The sequence below is a fragment of the Brassica napus genome, chromosome A6 (genome assembly GCF_020379485.1).
Source record: "Brassica napus cultivar Da-Ae chromosome A6, Da-Ae, whole genome shotgun sequence".
Classification (NCBI taxonomy): domain Eukaryota; kingdom Viridiplantae; phylum Streptophyta; class Magnoliopsida; order Brassicales; family Brassicaceae; genus Brassica; species Brassica napus.
The window spans coordinates 2,707,245-2,721,452 of NC_063439.1; the positions used below are offsets into that span (position 1 = coordinate 2,707,245).

At 35.9% G+C, this 14,208-nt stretch overlaps 4 protein-coding genes across 4 annotated transcripts; 2 read left to right on the forward strand and 2 right to left on the reverse strand.

Moving 5' to 3' along the window:
• The first annotated feature begins 746 nt into the window (after positions 1–746).
• Positions 747–2,534, forward strand: LOC125610145. Its single transcript, XM_048782013.1, has 2 exons — positions 747–1,385; positions 1,706–2,534. The coding sequence occupies exons 1-2, from the start codon at positions 887–889 to the stop codon at positions 2,389–2,391; spliced, it is 1,185 nt and encodes a 394-aa protein (XP_048637970.1). The 5' UTR covers positions 747–886; the 3' UTR covers positions 2,392–2,534.
• Positions 2,535–3,877: 1,343 nt separating this feature from the next.
• Positions 3,878–5,883, reverse strand: LOC106358657 (E3 ubiquitin-protein ligase SIRP1-like). Its single transcript, XM_013798479.3, has one exon. It carries the CDS (start codon positions 4,829–4,831, stop codon positions 4,142–4,144), a length of 690 nt encoding a protein of 229 aa, XP_013653933.2. The 5' UTR covers positions 4,832–5,883; the 3' UTR covers positions 3,878–4,141.
• Positions 5,884–6,845: 962 nt separating this feature from the next.
• LOC125610146 (agamous-like MADS-box protein AGL97) lies at positions 6,846–9,451 on the reverse strand. The gene has a single exon (XM_048782014.1). The coding sequence runs from the start codon at positions 9,344–9,346 to the stop codon at positions 8,513–8,515; it is 834 nt and encodes a 277-aa protein (XP_048637971.1). The 5' UTR covers positions 9,347–9,451; the 3' UTR covers positions 6,846–8,512.
• Positions 9,452–10,627: 1,176 nt separating this feature from the next.
• Positions 10,628–13,180, forward strand: LOC106360410 (bifunctional D-cysteine desulfhydrase/1-aminocyclopropane-1-carboxylate deaminase, mitochondrial-like). Its single transcript, XM_048782015.1, has 10 exons — positions 10,628–10,867; positions 10,946–11,011; positions 11,262–11,456; positions 11,526–11,636; positions 11,703–11,794; positions 11,923–12,015; positions 12,102–12,159; positions 12,244–12,357; positions 12,556–12,653; positions 12,767–13,180. The coding sequence occupies exons 1-10, from the start codon at positions 10,697–10,699 to the stop codon at positions 12,969–12,971; spliced, it is 1,203 nt and encodes a 400-aa protein (XP_048637972.1). The 5' UTR covers positions 10,628–10,696; the 3' UTR covers positions 12,972–13,180.
• The last annotated feature ends 1,028 nt before the right edge of the window (positions 13,181–14,208 follow it).

A 14,208-nucleotide genomic window follows, 5' to 3' on the forward strand; every position in this document is an offset into this window, starting at 1 on the left:
TGTTCGAGGCTAGTGATGTCAACCGAGAACCTGGACCGCGGGACAGGCCCGTTAAGGCTTGGGGCGGGGCGGGTTTGGGCCCATGTTTTGATATCCCGCAATGTTGCGGGCCTCGCGGGAAAGGGACTGTGCGGTATGGGCTTTATGCGGGATGGCCCAATCGAACCCGCGGTAACCCTAAAGTCCCGCAACATCTTCTCTTCTCATTTCGTCAGCCACCTTTAGAACATAAGAGAGAGAGAGAGTGACTGATTGAGAGAGAGGAAGACGAGTCGCCACCGTTAGAAATGGAGTTCCGGCGACGGCGATAAGCTCCAGTACTCGTACCTCGGGTTCTAAACTTCACAGATCAAACTCCTGTCTCGGGAGATAAGTTCTTGACTTGAACTCTCCGCGAACTCCTTTTCCACCGTAGACCGGCGATGGTTTCTTCAGCGACGGCGACCGCATGCCTAAATTGTACAGCTTTAACACGTACATGAAGCGTCCTCGTCTCCTGGAGCAGCATGCAGCGTCAATACGTGTTATGGAGCAGCACACAGCGCTTAGAAGTCGATTGGTGCACTTGAAGGTTCGCAGCCCGCGGGACGACCTGAAAAGGCTTGTGCATTTCGGCGGGGCGGGCTTGGGCCGACCTTTTGGAGACCGCATCCCGCGCGGGCCTGACCCGCCTTAACCCGCAAAAGAAAAAACCCACAGCGGTCCGGGCCGGGACGGGACGGAACAACCCGTTTGACATCACTATTCGAGGCGAAAATCATAAGAGGAAGTTGGAACGTTAACAAAAATTCGAAACTCTAAATTAGCGCCAAATAACTTCTAAACTATTTTGACCAAAAAAAAAAAGAAAATTTTTCTAAATTCCAAATCAGCCAGACAGAGAAGAATGTGGAAGAAAGGAGAGCTAGTGTGGGTGAGCTTAAACCCTTCAGATCCATGGGTTCCGGGTCGGATCCTTGATCCATGCGAACCGTTAGGAATCCTCGTTTCCTTCTTCGACCTGATGAAACCACGCTACGTTCCAAAGCCTTGTCTCCGAAGCTTCGATCGCGATTTCGAAACTCTAGTTGAAGATTCGTTGAGGTTCCGCCGCTTCGTGAACAGAGCTCTGCAAACGCACTTCTGGCACATCTCCTTTGGGCTTTGGTGTTCTTGCCAACCGCCGATCGATTCGCCGTACTTGGACAGAGGATACTCTCTCCCTTGTTCTCCTCCTCTTAGTTCCGATTCGGCTTTGAGTTTTGTTCGAGAGATGGCCGTTTCGCGACGAGTGCCTCTTCGGAGATTAGCTGAGACCAACGGTTCGACCGCTCAGATCCTTAGCTTTAGGCGTTACGCTGTTGATTTGAATCGCTCTGAATCTGTCTATGAAGAAGTTATAGAAAGTAAGTTTGAAAAGTTCTGTTTTTTACTGTTAAGGTAAAAAAAAAAAAAAAAAAGGTAAACCGCTCCCTGGTGAGAGAATGTTAAATCACCGGTGGCCACATGTTAGGATATCTGAGTGTAGTCGGATTCGAACTCAGCTCGCTTAGCGACGCTGGAACGCCATGCTACCACCCGACCACTAGCACGTTGTTAATTAGGAAAAAAAAACCCTTTTAGTGTTTTAATCTATATGCTCTGTTCAGATGACCAAGGCGAAGGATTGATACGCTTTGAGTTGTTTGTATTTTCAAATAATTCATGTAAATGTGTGTATGTACAGGTGCAAAGCTAATGGATAGTGCAGAGGAACAAGATTGGTATCTCGATCCCTCCAACAACAGTAGTGATTTGAGTCTAAGAGATCCATTGCCTAAGGATATCCATTGCTGTTCTGTTGACAAAGTAGTTCAGAGTTGGAATCCGAGGAGCCCTGTGATCAGCTCTGATCCTTGCGTTATGAAAGCTTGTGCAACCATGGCTAGAAGAGTTGAGACTGATGTTCAGGTGGAGGAGGAGCATAAGAGCGCTGTAGAAGAGTTGGAAGATAGAAATGAAAAGGATGTTGAAGATGAGAAAGGTCACAGTGAAACAAGTGATAAGGAAGATGAGACATCTAAGAGAGAAGAGGAGGTGGAGACTGAGAACCTGAACTGTAGTGTTAGAGAAGATGGAGAGGCAGAGAAGTTACAAGATACAATTGACGAGGAGGCTGGAGTTGAGACATCAGATGGTGAGTGTGGTGATGAAGAAGAAGAAGAGGAAAAGGCTGAGGAGTCGAGGAGTAATAAGAAGGTAGATTTAAGGAAAATGACACTAGGAGAATGGTTTGAATTCATGGAGGTTCACGTGCAGAAACAGATAGTTGAGGAGACGGAGAAGATGTTTGAGCTAATGAGAAGTAAAGCTTTGAGAGTTGACCAGTATATTGCAGAGCAGAAGCAAGCAATGGGAAAAGGGAGTGTGTGAGTTAATTATCTATACCTGAGAGTATCATGATCCTCCTTTCTAAGTTAAGATCTTTGTTAATGTTGTTATGTGGGTGAGATTGTTAAAAGCACCTGTATAAACTCACTTGGTGCTAATCGAGATGATGATTTTGTTTTGTGCTAGGAACCACAACTTGTTCGAGTTTCTTCTTCATTGTTAATAAATATTAGGCAATGGTATCTACAGCAATAACACAACCATACAGCTCAAGTTTATCAATCTGGAACTTACTAACTTTTGTCAATAGAATGTACAACAACACATGTTAATTACAACCGTTTGTAATTTGTCCTGTGTCTTATCTCTTCAGAACAATTTCTTAACCAGACCAGAAGCCTCTAACTTCAGGTTTAGACCAGAGTATTAACTACAGTGTCAATACTCAGGGGAGTTTTAAGCTTTTGTGACCATATATTCTGTAACAATGATATCAATATAATAAAAATAGTTTATTTATAGATGTTTACCAAGTGTTTTTGATACAACAAAGGATTTTATTATGACATGTAACCCTCCTAATAGGGCTGGGCACCAATACTCGTTACTTGCCTTATACCCGCTATTTGACTCGTACTCGCCTTGTTTTTACAAGTATTCGTCGTTACCAAGTCAAGTATCAAGTCGTTGAGTTTTGCTACTTGCAAGTATAAGGCAAGTCACAAGTATGGCAAAAAAAAGTTATGACTCGCCTTGATATTACTTGTTACTTGTTTTACGACTAAAAAAATGATAACTAAACCATAAAAACCAAAGCCTTAAACAAATATTTCTTTGTTGTAAGAAGTAAACAATACTTTCTTATCGAATTTCATTTTTTTAGGTGCAAATATTGTATTTAAAATAAGTCTCGTGTTTTTACCAAGTCGAGTAAATAAAACAAACTTCATAATCTTCTATCGTAAGATATTATCTATCAAGTAATTTATAGAAAGGGCAATTGTCAATAATAGCACCTTTTGAAGTTTATGTCTCAAAAATAGCGCTAGAAGGAGAAAGTCACAAAAATGACATTCATTAAAGGGTAAAATATCCTTAATACCCTTGGTTTAAAATTAAATAAACAAACAAAAATAAATAAAAAAAAAAATTTTTTTTATAGTTTTAGATTATATGTTTTCAGATTCGAAATTTTATAATTTTTTTTGAAATTTTTTTTTGAATTTGTTTTTTATTTTTTTTTCAAAATTTTTTTTTATAATTTAAAAATACTTTTTGAAACTGTTTTTAAAATTTTTATTTTTTTATTTTAGTATTTATTTTTTATAAAATTTTAAACCCTAATTCTAAAACCCCACCCCTTAACTCTAAACCCTAAGGTTTGGATTAATTAACCCAAGGGGTATAAGTGTATATTTACCTCTTTAATGAAACTTATTTTTGTGACTTTGAGCCTTGAGTGCTACTTTGGGAACAAAAACTTGGTTTGGTGCTATCCTAGTCTTTTTCTCTTTTAAAAATTTAAAAATATATACAAGTAATTAATAAATATTTTTAAGTAGCAAGTAATCGAACAAGGCAAGTAACATGCAAGTAACATATTTTTGGACAAGTACTCGAAATAACAAGTACTCGTTTCCGACAAGTCAAGTACAAGTCGAAAAATCCATTACTCGTTCAAAGCAAATCAAGTATCAAATATAGGTAAAAAAGCAAGTACCCGCCTTGCGTCCACCCCTACCTCCTAAGCCAAATCTACATTCTCTTACTAGTTGTGAAACCGATGGACCACTTAATTCATTTGATCTTCACATGGCAGCTCGTAACGACACAATGGACACACATGACTTGTCTCAAGCCACTTCACGATACACTCCTCGTCAAACTCATGTCCACAAGCTAAAGGCACAACTCTTCCTCCATTCTTAAACTCCTCCAAACAAATTGTGCACTCTTCCAAGCTAATCTTCTTCTTCTTCTTCTTGTTCATGTCTTCCTTTTCGATCTTCTTCTTGTATACTTTCCTTATTAGGGTTTTGACCACGCCCTTGCTAGCGGGTATAAACCGGGTGTCATTACTTGTCTCATCGAACGAGACTTGAATGGCTTCTTCAATCTGTGACTGAGAATCAGTAAAAAGATCCATCTGGACCGCCAAAGCACATCCAAGAGAATAGTCACTACTACTTGTGAAACAAGCTACACCGTCAATGTAGGCAACTAGTTTCCTCATCGCATCACCACCAACGTCGTCGTCGATATTGGCTTCCACCAGGAGGAAACACTTCAGCTCCCGTACGATCTGACAGTCGGAGTCTTCGTCCTCATCACAACCGAAGAAGTCTTGTATGGAGTGCGACCTAGTCGTGAATGGCGTGTCAAACTCATCATCGTCGCCAAAGATCGTGGCAGTGACTGTGATCGTGCCAGCTTCTTCCGGTTGAGGATTGTTATCGATTTCGTGGTCGAAATTGATTCTCATGGCCACTTTACTCGAGAAACACTATCAGTCGATGATAACAGACCTAAAATAGTAATGTTTTGTTTTAGGGTTGAGTTTTATTTATAAGAATGGTGATCACCTCAACACTTTTTTTACCGACACCGAATCAACCGACACCTAACAATATCCTTTAGCAAAAAATAATTTTCTTTTTCTTTTTGGTTTCCTCTTAAATATATAGAATTTGTAAACCAACATAAAGAGATGTAAGTTACAAATAAAGGGCAATTTGGCGTTTTTGAATAATGTTCTTTTGTTTTTATTTTTATTTTTTTTTTAACATTGCAACTATTTTTCATTGTGGATAATCATATTCATTTTGGAAACATGAAACTCGTGTAGACTCATACTCAATTTCAAATTTCTATTTTATTCTTATTTATTATTTATTATATATTTGAGAATATTTATTTATTAAATAGAAAAAAATATATGGGATATAAAAGATTTCAGATAGAGTAAACAAATAACTCATTTAAATTAATAAAATAAACAAATTTATTTACTTTTGTTTTTAGAATCTTCGTAATCTAAAACTTTTGTATTTTTCCATAGTTTCTCAAAACAAAATTATTCCAAATATTTTAAATTACTAGTTTGAACCATTGATAATGTCAAATGAAAATATTTAGAAAAATAGATAAATATATGTTTCACTGAAATAATTCAATAAATATGTATATTTTTGTTAGATTTTTTTTTCAAAATAAAATTCATCTCTAATCTTTTTTTTGACGTTATATTTTTAAATTACATCTAAAACACATATATATATTTTAGAATATGTATTATCTATACATAAAATATATTAAATAATCTAATAAAAATGACGAACAAATCTACAAAGTTTTATCAATTTTTTTTAAAAAATATGTTTAAATATAAATATTTTATATTACTAATTAATAAGGATATGAATTAATAAAAATACTATAGTTCTGATGATATTATTAACTTGTAAATTTTTTACTGTATATAAAATTAAATTTTGGTCTATTGCTTGCTAAAAAGTTTTTTTTTTTAAATTATCTAGAAACACTTACTAAAATAGATTTAACTATCTTCAAATGAATAATTTAATCTTCAAAGCAAATTGTTGATATAATAAATTGTGCCAGACTTTTTACAAAAAAAAATCAAAAATTTTAAAATTTTATACCACAATGTGGTGGTTTAGTGATAGGCCGACTTTGAAAAGTTAAGTAATCGGGATTTGAAGACGCACCATTAAATTTACTTTATAATCACATGGATATAATGTCATAATATAGATTTCATTTAAATACAAAGAGAGATGGTTTATCCATGGAATACACCTGTCCTTAGAAATTAGTCCGAGTCATTCTATAGGCTTAGGATACCTTCGGGATAATAATAAACCGTACAATATGGCTTAACTCTCAAAGCCATGTATGATGTAAAGAACTAATCATTGGGCTAACAGAACCAAAAGTACTCGTGTACACTAAAGTGAAATTTTATAGAAGGCCACTAGCACAATTGTTGTTCGGTTTGCGTAGACCGACTTACAATAAGTTCTGGTTTAATCTCCTATAATATTAAAAGGGAAGGAGTCTAAAAAAATCTACATATAAAAGTTGTTTGGACCATTTTATTTAATTCATTATTTTTTGGTCTTACCTTAAATTTATACTAACAATATGTTACCATATATTTCTCTAACAATAATTTAGTCAATTTTTTTATTTATTTAAATTTCACTCCTAAATCTTAATCATTACTATTATTATATTTATCATTTTGATTTTTAATCGTAAAAACATTGAAACTAATGTTTTATATTATCACTTTTATCATATAATATATGATTTAAAGCAAGATAAATTACAAGACATATATGTGTACATTCTAACTTCCTCTTTCGTTTGTAATAAAGTAATCATATCATATATAAACTTTTCCACTAAAATCTCATATCATATACTAAACTTTCAACCGTCTATAGTTTGATAATATTTTCATATTTAAAAATGATTTTTCTGAATATTCATGTTACCTTAACAAAAATGAAGAAATTCATTGGTTCTATTAAAGCTAACCCGATTTCACGATATCAGTATTGATTATTCAAGATTTTGAAAATTATTTGTTTAGATATTATACTTTTCACTTAAAACGAATCAATACTATTAAAAAGGAAAGAGTTTTAAAAAATCTAATATAAAAAAGTTGTTGGAGTTATGTATAACTATTTATTATTTTTCTGATAATACATTAATCATTCTAAACATACAATATTTTAAATATTTTAACAGATCTTAATATTATTTCTTATGATACTTTTACTCAGAAAAATATTTCATCAACCATGTTTTTTGTACAATAACGTTAAAAATCTATATCAAAAGGTTGTTGGACCTAATATGGACGTAATGGGTCCACATCTGTTAGGGTATTTAAGATCCTAAAAGAATTCAAAATATATAAAAAATCTGAAAAATATCCAAAACACGAAAAGTATTCGAAACTCCAAACAAATACCAAAAAAATTCAAATACCTAAAAATTTAAAATGTTATTCAAAATGTGACACGATGAACTAAAAAATACCCAAAATTTTATCCAAATACCCAATTTTCTTTTTAATTTGAAAAATTTACCTGAAATCAAAACTCTAATCGTAAACCAAAAACTTAAAAACAATATCCATAATACCGGAAACATATTCAAAATATCCAAATATACCTAATAAACACATATTTATGATCGAGTTTAGGGTAGGACCCGGACTCAAACAAATACCTGCGGGTCAAAAAAAACATAATAGGTTATCTTCTCTGGACATGAACTAACCTATAATTTTGGGTCGGTTTAGTTTGTTTTTTGATCCGAATATAATTCTCATGTCGAAAAGAAACTTACGTAAAAGTGTACATATAAAATCTCAAATAAACTAATTTGTAGATTATATAGCTGTTAAAAATTATATTTTTCGATATAATAATTTTTTTTATTATAATATAATCCAACAACCCCGCGCTTTCCAAGCGCGGATCAAAATCTAGTTTATTCCTTAAGGCAATAGGAAGACCTAACGTAAGTCACAATCTTTGCCATTCTGTTTTGAACCTATGAAACACAAAACGGATTCTATTTAAACATACTACACAAAAGGGATTTTTGAGAAGTCAATCCTGTTTTACTCAAAAGATAAAAGTCATCCAATGGTCTCATGAGTCATGAGAACCAAACACAACATATCTTGTAACCTCAATAGGTCGCATATCTGCTTCTGATCACCTCACGCTTATACATAAGAAAATTTAAGTTCCAAGAAGAAATGGAACAACACGTTTTTTTTAAGTAAGTTCCTCTGTGTTTGTTCACCGAACAAGCTATTATTAGGTCACTGCTGATTTATAATGAATGTCCCTAATGTATGTTTTGATTATAAAACTTCTTATTGAAGATGGGAGCAGAGATCATTACCAGTACAAAACGTTTGCAAAGAATATATGTGAGAACAAATTACCAAAAAACATAACAAGAAGAAGTACAAAAACCTCAAATTTTACTTGTTAAACATTTTATTACACTTGATTAAGACATGGAGACACAAACCAAACCCGTAGGAGTTCGATTAATCTTCTCTCATCTGAGAAAACTGATCGAGTACAAACCGAACGTAGTCTCCTCAAAATTAAATGAGCAATAAGTCATCAGACCAGAAGAGATCCGCTTCATCATAGGGTACCAAACCTTCAAAAATACTATCAAAATCAAGATCCATCGTCACTTCTTCCAAGCTTTTTTCAGGTAATGATGATACAGAGTTGTTGTTGTTGTTGTTGTCAGATACAGTCTGATCCTCTTCTTCTTTGTCAGTGTTGCTAAAAAGAGGAGGTGGAGGTGGTGGTGGTGGTGGTACATCATCATCACAATCTTGGAGGAGTCGAGTAAGTTCCATCTCACTCCATTCATCCAACTCAGGTGAAATCTCCTCGTCGACGGTTGTTAGCGTTTGATTCTCCAAACCCTTGAGATGGCTCATGAGTACTTTCATAGACTCCATCGCTTCCAAAAGTTCCTCCGGATTCTTCGAATTGGCAAGCTTCTCGTCGTCCCACCAAAACCCTAACCCTAGATCCTTGCGAGCCATGCAAATACCGAGGTCTTCTCTCGTGTCACGCGATGATGAAACAGGAGGAAGTCTTTGTCCGGCGAGATAAGCCGAGACAACGGACTCAACTGAGGAGTGACCAAACGAGAAGAAAGAAGCGTTGGAGTTGGAAGAAGAAGAGGGTGTCGCTAAGATAGCGATTTGAGCGTCGGAGAGAACACAAAGCTGAGCCGCTTTGCTGTAGAGACCGTCTCTGCGTTTCGAAAAAGTAGTAGCGCGCGAAGCTTTGTTAGTGATCTTCTTCATCTCAGGCTTCCTCTTCGTACCTCCTTTCACCATTCTTTCTTTCACCAACAAACCAAACCCTAACTGAGACAAAAATCGATAGAGAGAGTTTCTGTTGTGTAAGCGCATAAGACAAACAAACACTCTCTTTCTCTCTGGTATTTATAGACTATCCGTCGGTCGGTTGGTAAATAAATGATTTAACTTTCACTCTTTCCTTTTTTTTAAGTTAAACCCGCTACTAATCTGTAATTAACAATTAATTAACTTAATTACAACATTCCCTTTTTTTCTTAAAAACAGCAACGAACCCATGACAGACCGGTTCGAATAAACGAAATTCATTTACTCGTACCAGCGTTCGGTTCGAGTGATGGAAATAAATGATTTATCCCGTTATCCCGATTATTCACCTTCACTATATTGGTTTATCCAAATACAAACCTGAAAGAAAAATTAAACCAATGAATAATCTTGGTTTTTATTAAGCCTGGGCGTTCGGTGGTCCGTTTGGTCCGGGTGATTCGGATTTTCGGATTTTTGGTGTTATGCTCATAAGTACCATTCGGGTTTTACTAGTTATCGGATCGGGTTCGGTTCCTTTCGGGTTCGGATCGGATTTAACCAATGTTTAAAATCGTACAAAAATATATTTTTAAAAACTTCGAAAATTGACCAATTTTTTTTCAAAATATATAAATTATTTACAAATCTAATTAAAAATTAATTAAACTATCTAAATTAACTAAAAAGTATTCAAAGTAACAAATAAAACAAACTACAAAAATATTTTGAATACTCTAAAATATCTAAATCACCTTAATATATTTAAAAACATTAACATATTTAACTAATTTCGGATATCTTCGGATCCTAATTCGGATTTCGGTTCGGTTCGGTTCGGGTTATAACCAAAGTCCAAAGTAGTAAGTTCATAAGTCTCATTCGGATATTTTTGTAAAACAGTTCGGATTTGGTTTCGGTTTTTCCGGTTCGGATTAAGGTCGGTATTTCGGGTTGAGTTAAAAACGCCCAGTCCTAGTTTTTATTATTGAGATTAAGTAGGTTTAATCAAGCAAGTTATTGTAATTTTTTCACTCAGAATCAATCAAAATATATAGTCATCTTTAGTATAAAAAAGGGAAAATTTTGAAAAATACCATCAAATAAGCTTATATTTTGAAACTTACAGTATTTATTATTATTTTTGAAAACTACACTTATTTATAATTTTATAAATTTGAAAGGTTATACAATTTTAAATTTTAAGAATGATTGGTAACTATTATGTTGATCTAAATAAATTAATAAGAATACTAACAATTTCTTAATTTTTATTTATTAAAAAGAGGGTCAAGCGAATCTTATCACACTCGAACAAATGTAGTTTATAAATTTATTGTGATTGGCGGAGGCCCATAAGGCCCAATAAGAGAGAAACTATGGAGAGTGAGTGAGCAATCACGCGAGTAGAAGCAAATGAGAAGACTCTCAAGAGTAGCAGCCTTCCTCGAGCTAAGCATAAGAACAAGAAGAATGTCTGCAACAGCAACACCCATGGCGGATTTTCTCACGAAAAGCCCCTACACTCCTCCTCCCTGGGCTTCTCATCTCCGTCCGCTTCCTTCCCACACCTTCTCCCTCGCTCACGTGCGTACGCTACTTCAATCTCTTCTATATATGACTTAACCATCTCTCTCTTTTCACACTGATCGTCTTCCTCTTCAGCGTCCTACTCCGATCCATCGATGGAACCTTCCCAATCTCCCCAACGGCACCGAGCTCTGGATCAAGGTCACTACTCTCATCTCTCCACCTCTAATTTTTTTTTCTTTTTTTTTTTTTTATAATCTAGGTATCCGGACCTCTCACTTGGTCCGACTATCCCACCGTGTCCACTATGTTAAATCCACTGTGACCGGGACTCGAATTCATGATGGCGGACACCTCTGCCGAGATTCCTTTACCACCAGACTACCAGGCCGGCCCGGTTCCGCCACCTCTAATTTTGTTTTCTTGTCTTACCGTTTAAACGAATTCGCAGCGAGACGACTTCACGGGGATGGAATTGAGCGGGAACAAAGTCCGGAAACTCGAGTTCCTGATGGCCGACGCCGTGGAGCAGCAAGCCGACACCGTCATCACCATCGGCGGTATCCAGAGCAATCACTGCCGCGCCACCACCGTCGCTTCTAACTACCTCAATCTCCACACTCATCTTATCCTCCGCACCTCCAAGGTCTCTTCTTTTCTTCATACATCTCATCAAAATCTCAGCTTTGACTTGACCCTGTTTTTGGGATTGCAGCTTCTTGCTGATGGAGATCCTGGGTTGGTTGGGAACCTCCTTGTTGAGCGTCTCGTTGGAGCTAACGTTCATCTCATCTCCAAGGAAGAGTATTCCTCCATTGGGAGTGAGGTACTCCCTTGCTTTCCCTTTTTCATCACTAACTAGTTGTACTTAGCTTTGATAACTTGTTGTTAGGCTCTTACTAGTGCCTTGAAAGAGAAGCTGGAGAAACAAGGGAAAAAGCCTTATGTTATTCCCGTTGGTGGATCCAACTCTTTGGGAACTTGGTGAGAACATATCAAGCTTTTTTGTAGCTTTCACATTTGCTTTAGACGGGATAGACACTACTCAATTGCTTGATGAAGCAGAGTATTATGCTCTTTGTGATACTGAACTGGTCACACTAATGGTGTAGGGGTTATATCGAAGCAGCAAGGGAAATTGAGGAGCAGCTGAAATGTAGAACTGATGGCCTCAAGTTTGATGATATTGTGGTAGCATGTGGAAGGTTTTGCTTTTACTTCTTCTTTTGTGCATTTTTCTCTTTTCTTTTTACTTCATTCTCATATTAGTCTTCTGTTGATTGCTTTCTAGTGGTGGTACAATTGCTGGTATTTCATTGGGGTCTTGGTTGGGAACTCTAAAAGCCAAGGTATAGTCTTCTTTTCAGTTTTTAGTTGCATCTCTTACATTGAAGTTGATAGATGGCTCTGTTATCTTTCATTTCATTGTGCAGGTCCATGCTTTCTCGGTATGCGATGATCCTGATTACTTTTACGACTTTGTCCAAGGCCTTCTGGATGGACTTGAAGCTGGTGTTAACGCTCGCGATATTGTTAGCATCCACAATGTGAGTGTCACAACAACCTTCTAAGACTTTTCTCCGTATTTTTACTTTTGCACAAAGGCTATACTTCCTGTCAAATGTTTATGTTGATTTTTCTTGGATCCTTAGCAAACAAAATCAGATGGAAAGTTGTGTGATAAAATACTTTCTTCTTATGCACACACGGTTTGCTGTTATTGATTCGTATGTTTTTTTTTGCAGGCCAAGGGAAAAGGATACGCCATGAACACTTCAGAGGAGCTTAAGTTTCTAAAGGACCTAGCAAGTGCAACAAGTGTTATTCTTGATCCTGTTTACAGGTATGTTGGTCTTTCTAGTCCTTCCTTGTTCCTAGTATTTTAAAAAGTCATGATTAGAATCGTAATATATAGAGAGAGGCTTGATCCATTTGGGGTTTGGAGTGTTTATGTAGTGGGAAAGCTGCGTATGGTTTGATAAATGAGATGACCAAGGATCCCAAAAATTGGGAGGGGAAGAAGATATTGTTCATACACACTGGTGGGCTTCTTGGGTTGTACGATAAAGTTGATCAAATGGCTTCTCTGATGGGTAACTGGAGCCGTATGGATGTTCAAGAATCCGTCCCAAGAAAAGAGGGTGTTGGGAAAATGTTCTAGCAGAACAAAAATCTCATTCTGTAATAATCCTGTGGAGATGAGAGAGGTTGAAACAATTGTTTGTGCATTTGGTCTGATAAAACGCATCCATTCATGTGATTTCTATTCTGTGTATTATGTTTAATAGCTATCGATGATTACGATAAAATAAATGGTGTGTCCACTCTCTTTCTCTCTTTCTTATATATATGTGAAGATAATGTGATGTTCTTCTGCTGATTGGATTCAGCTCTATCTATCACTTATTATCTATAATGACGCTCTCTTCTCGCCCAAATAAGAAAAAAACGTTTGCTTATTCCCCTGACCCAACACAAGAACAACCGAGGCGTTGAATGTTTCAATCGCGTGGAGAAGCACAAAAATTTATGAATAGTAAACAGACGATAGAAACTTCATGAAAATAGAAGGTTTAACTCCAGCTATAGAGAGCACTGAGCTAGGAAAAGTCCATATCTCATCTCCACATATCAATCCACTGCTATTGCAAAAGCTTCAGCATTTGCAGCATCAAACTTCATACATCCTAACAGCAATTAATGGCTTATGGCCAAAGGAGTATAGCTTGATAGCTTAACACGTTATTATTTAAAAATTCACTTACTTATTTAAAAGAGCAAATGAGGTGAATTATACATAAAGAATGTGGAGAAAGACTTAATTTATGGGCAACAAATGTACTTAAATATTGGTTACTCAGATATAAGTCGGACTATATATATGCTAACTTTTTAGCTTAATTCAAACGTAAAAACCAGTTAAGAAAATCTCTCAAAACTTAATCTCTCACAATAATCTATGCAACATGTTTGAATCTTCTTATATAGAGATCTCAATATCTTAAACTCATTAGGACTTATATATTATTTAGGACCCAAATAATATATCTACACTTCCATATTTAAAGAATCAAATAACTTGTGGGCCAAGCTATTATCAAGTTTACCTCCAACACATAATACCCACAAACTCATCACCGGTTGCGTATATCAGGTAAGGATCACCACTGGCTCTCATCTGATTTATACACATCCAACCATATCATCCAAAGTAAACAAGAATCAAGATTCTTGAAAAGATAGTGATGAGGTTGTCTTCTATGAGTTTCCCATTCTTCGTAAAATTTCTTCTTGTGCATGCCTTCTTGTTGTATCTACCCCAATAGTCAATAGTCTCTTGAGTCTTGACCACCTCCTTGAGTCCATATACTGACAAATAAGTTAATACTTTGTCTTTT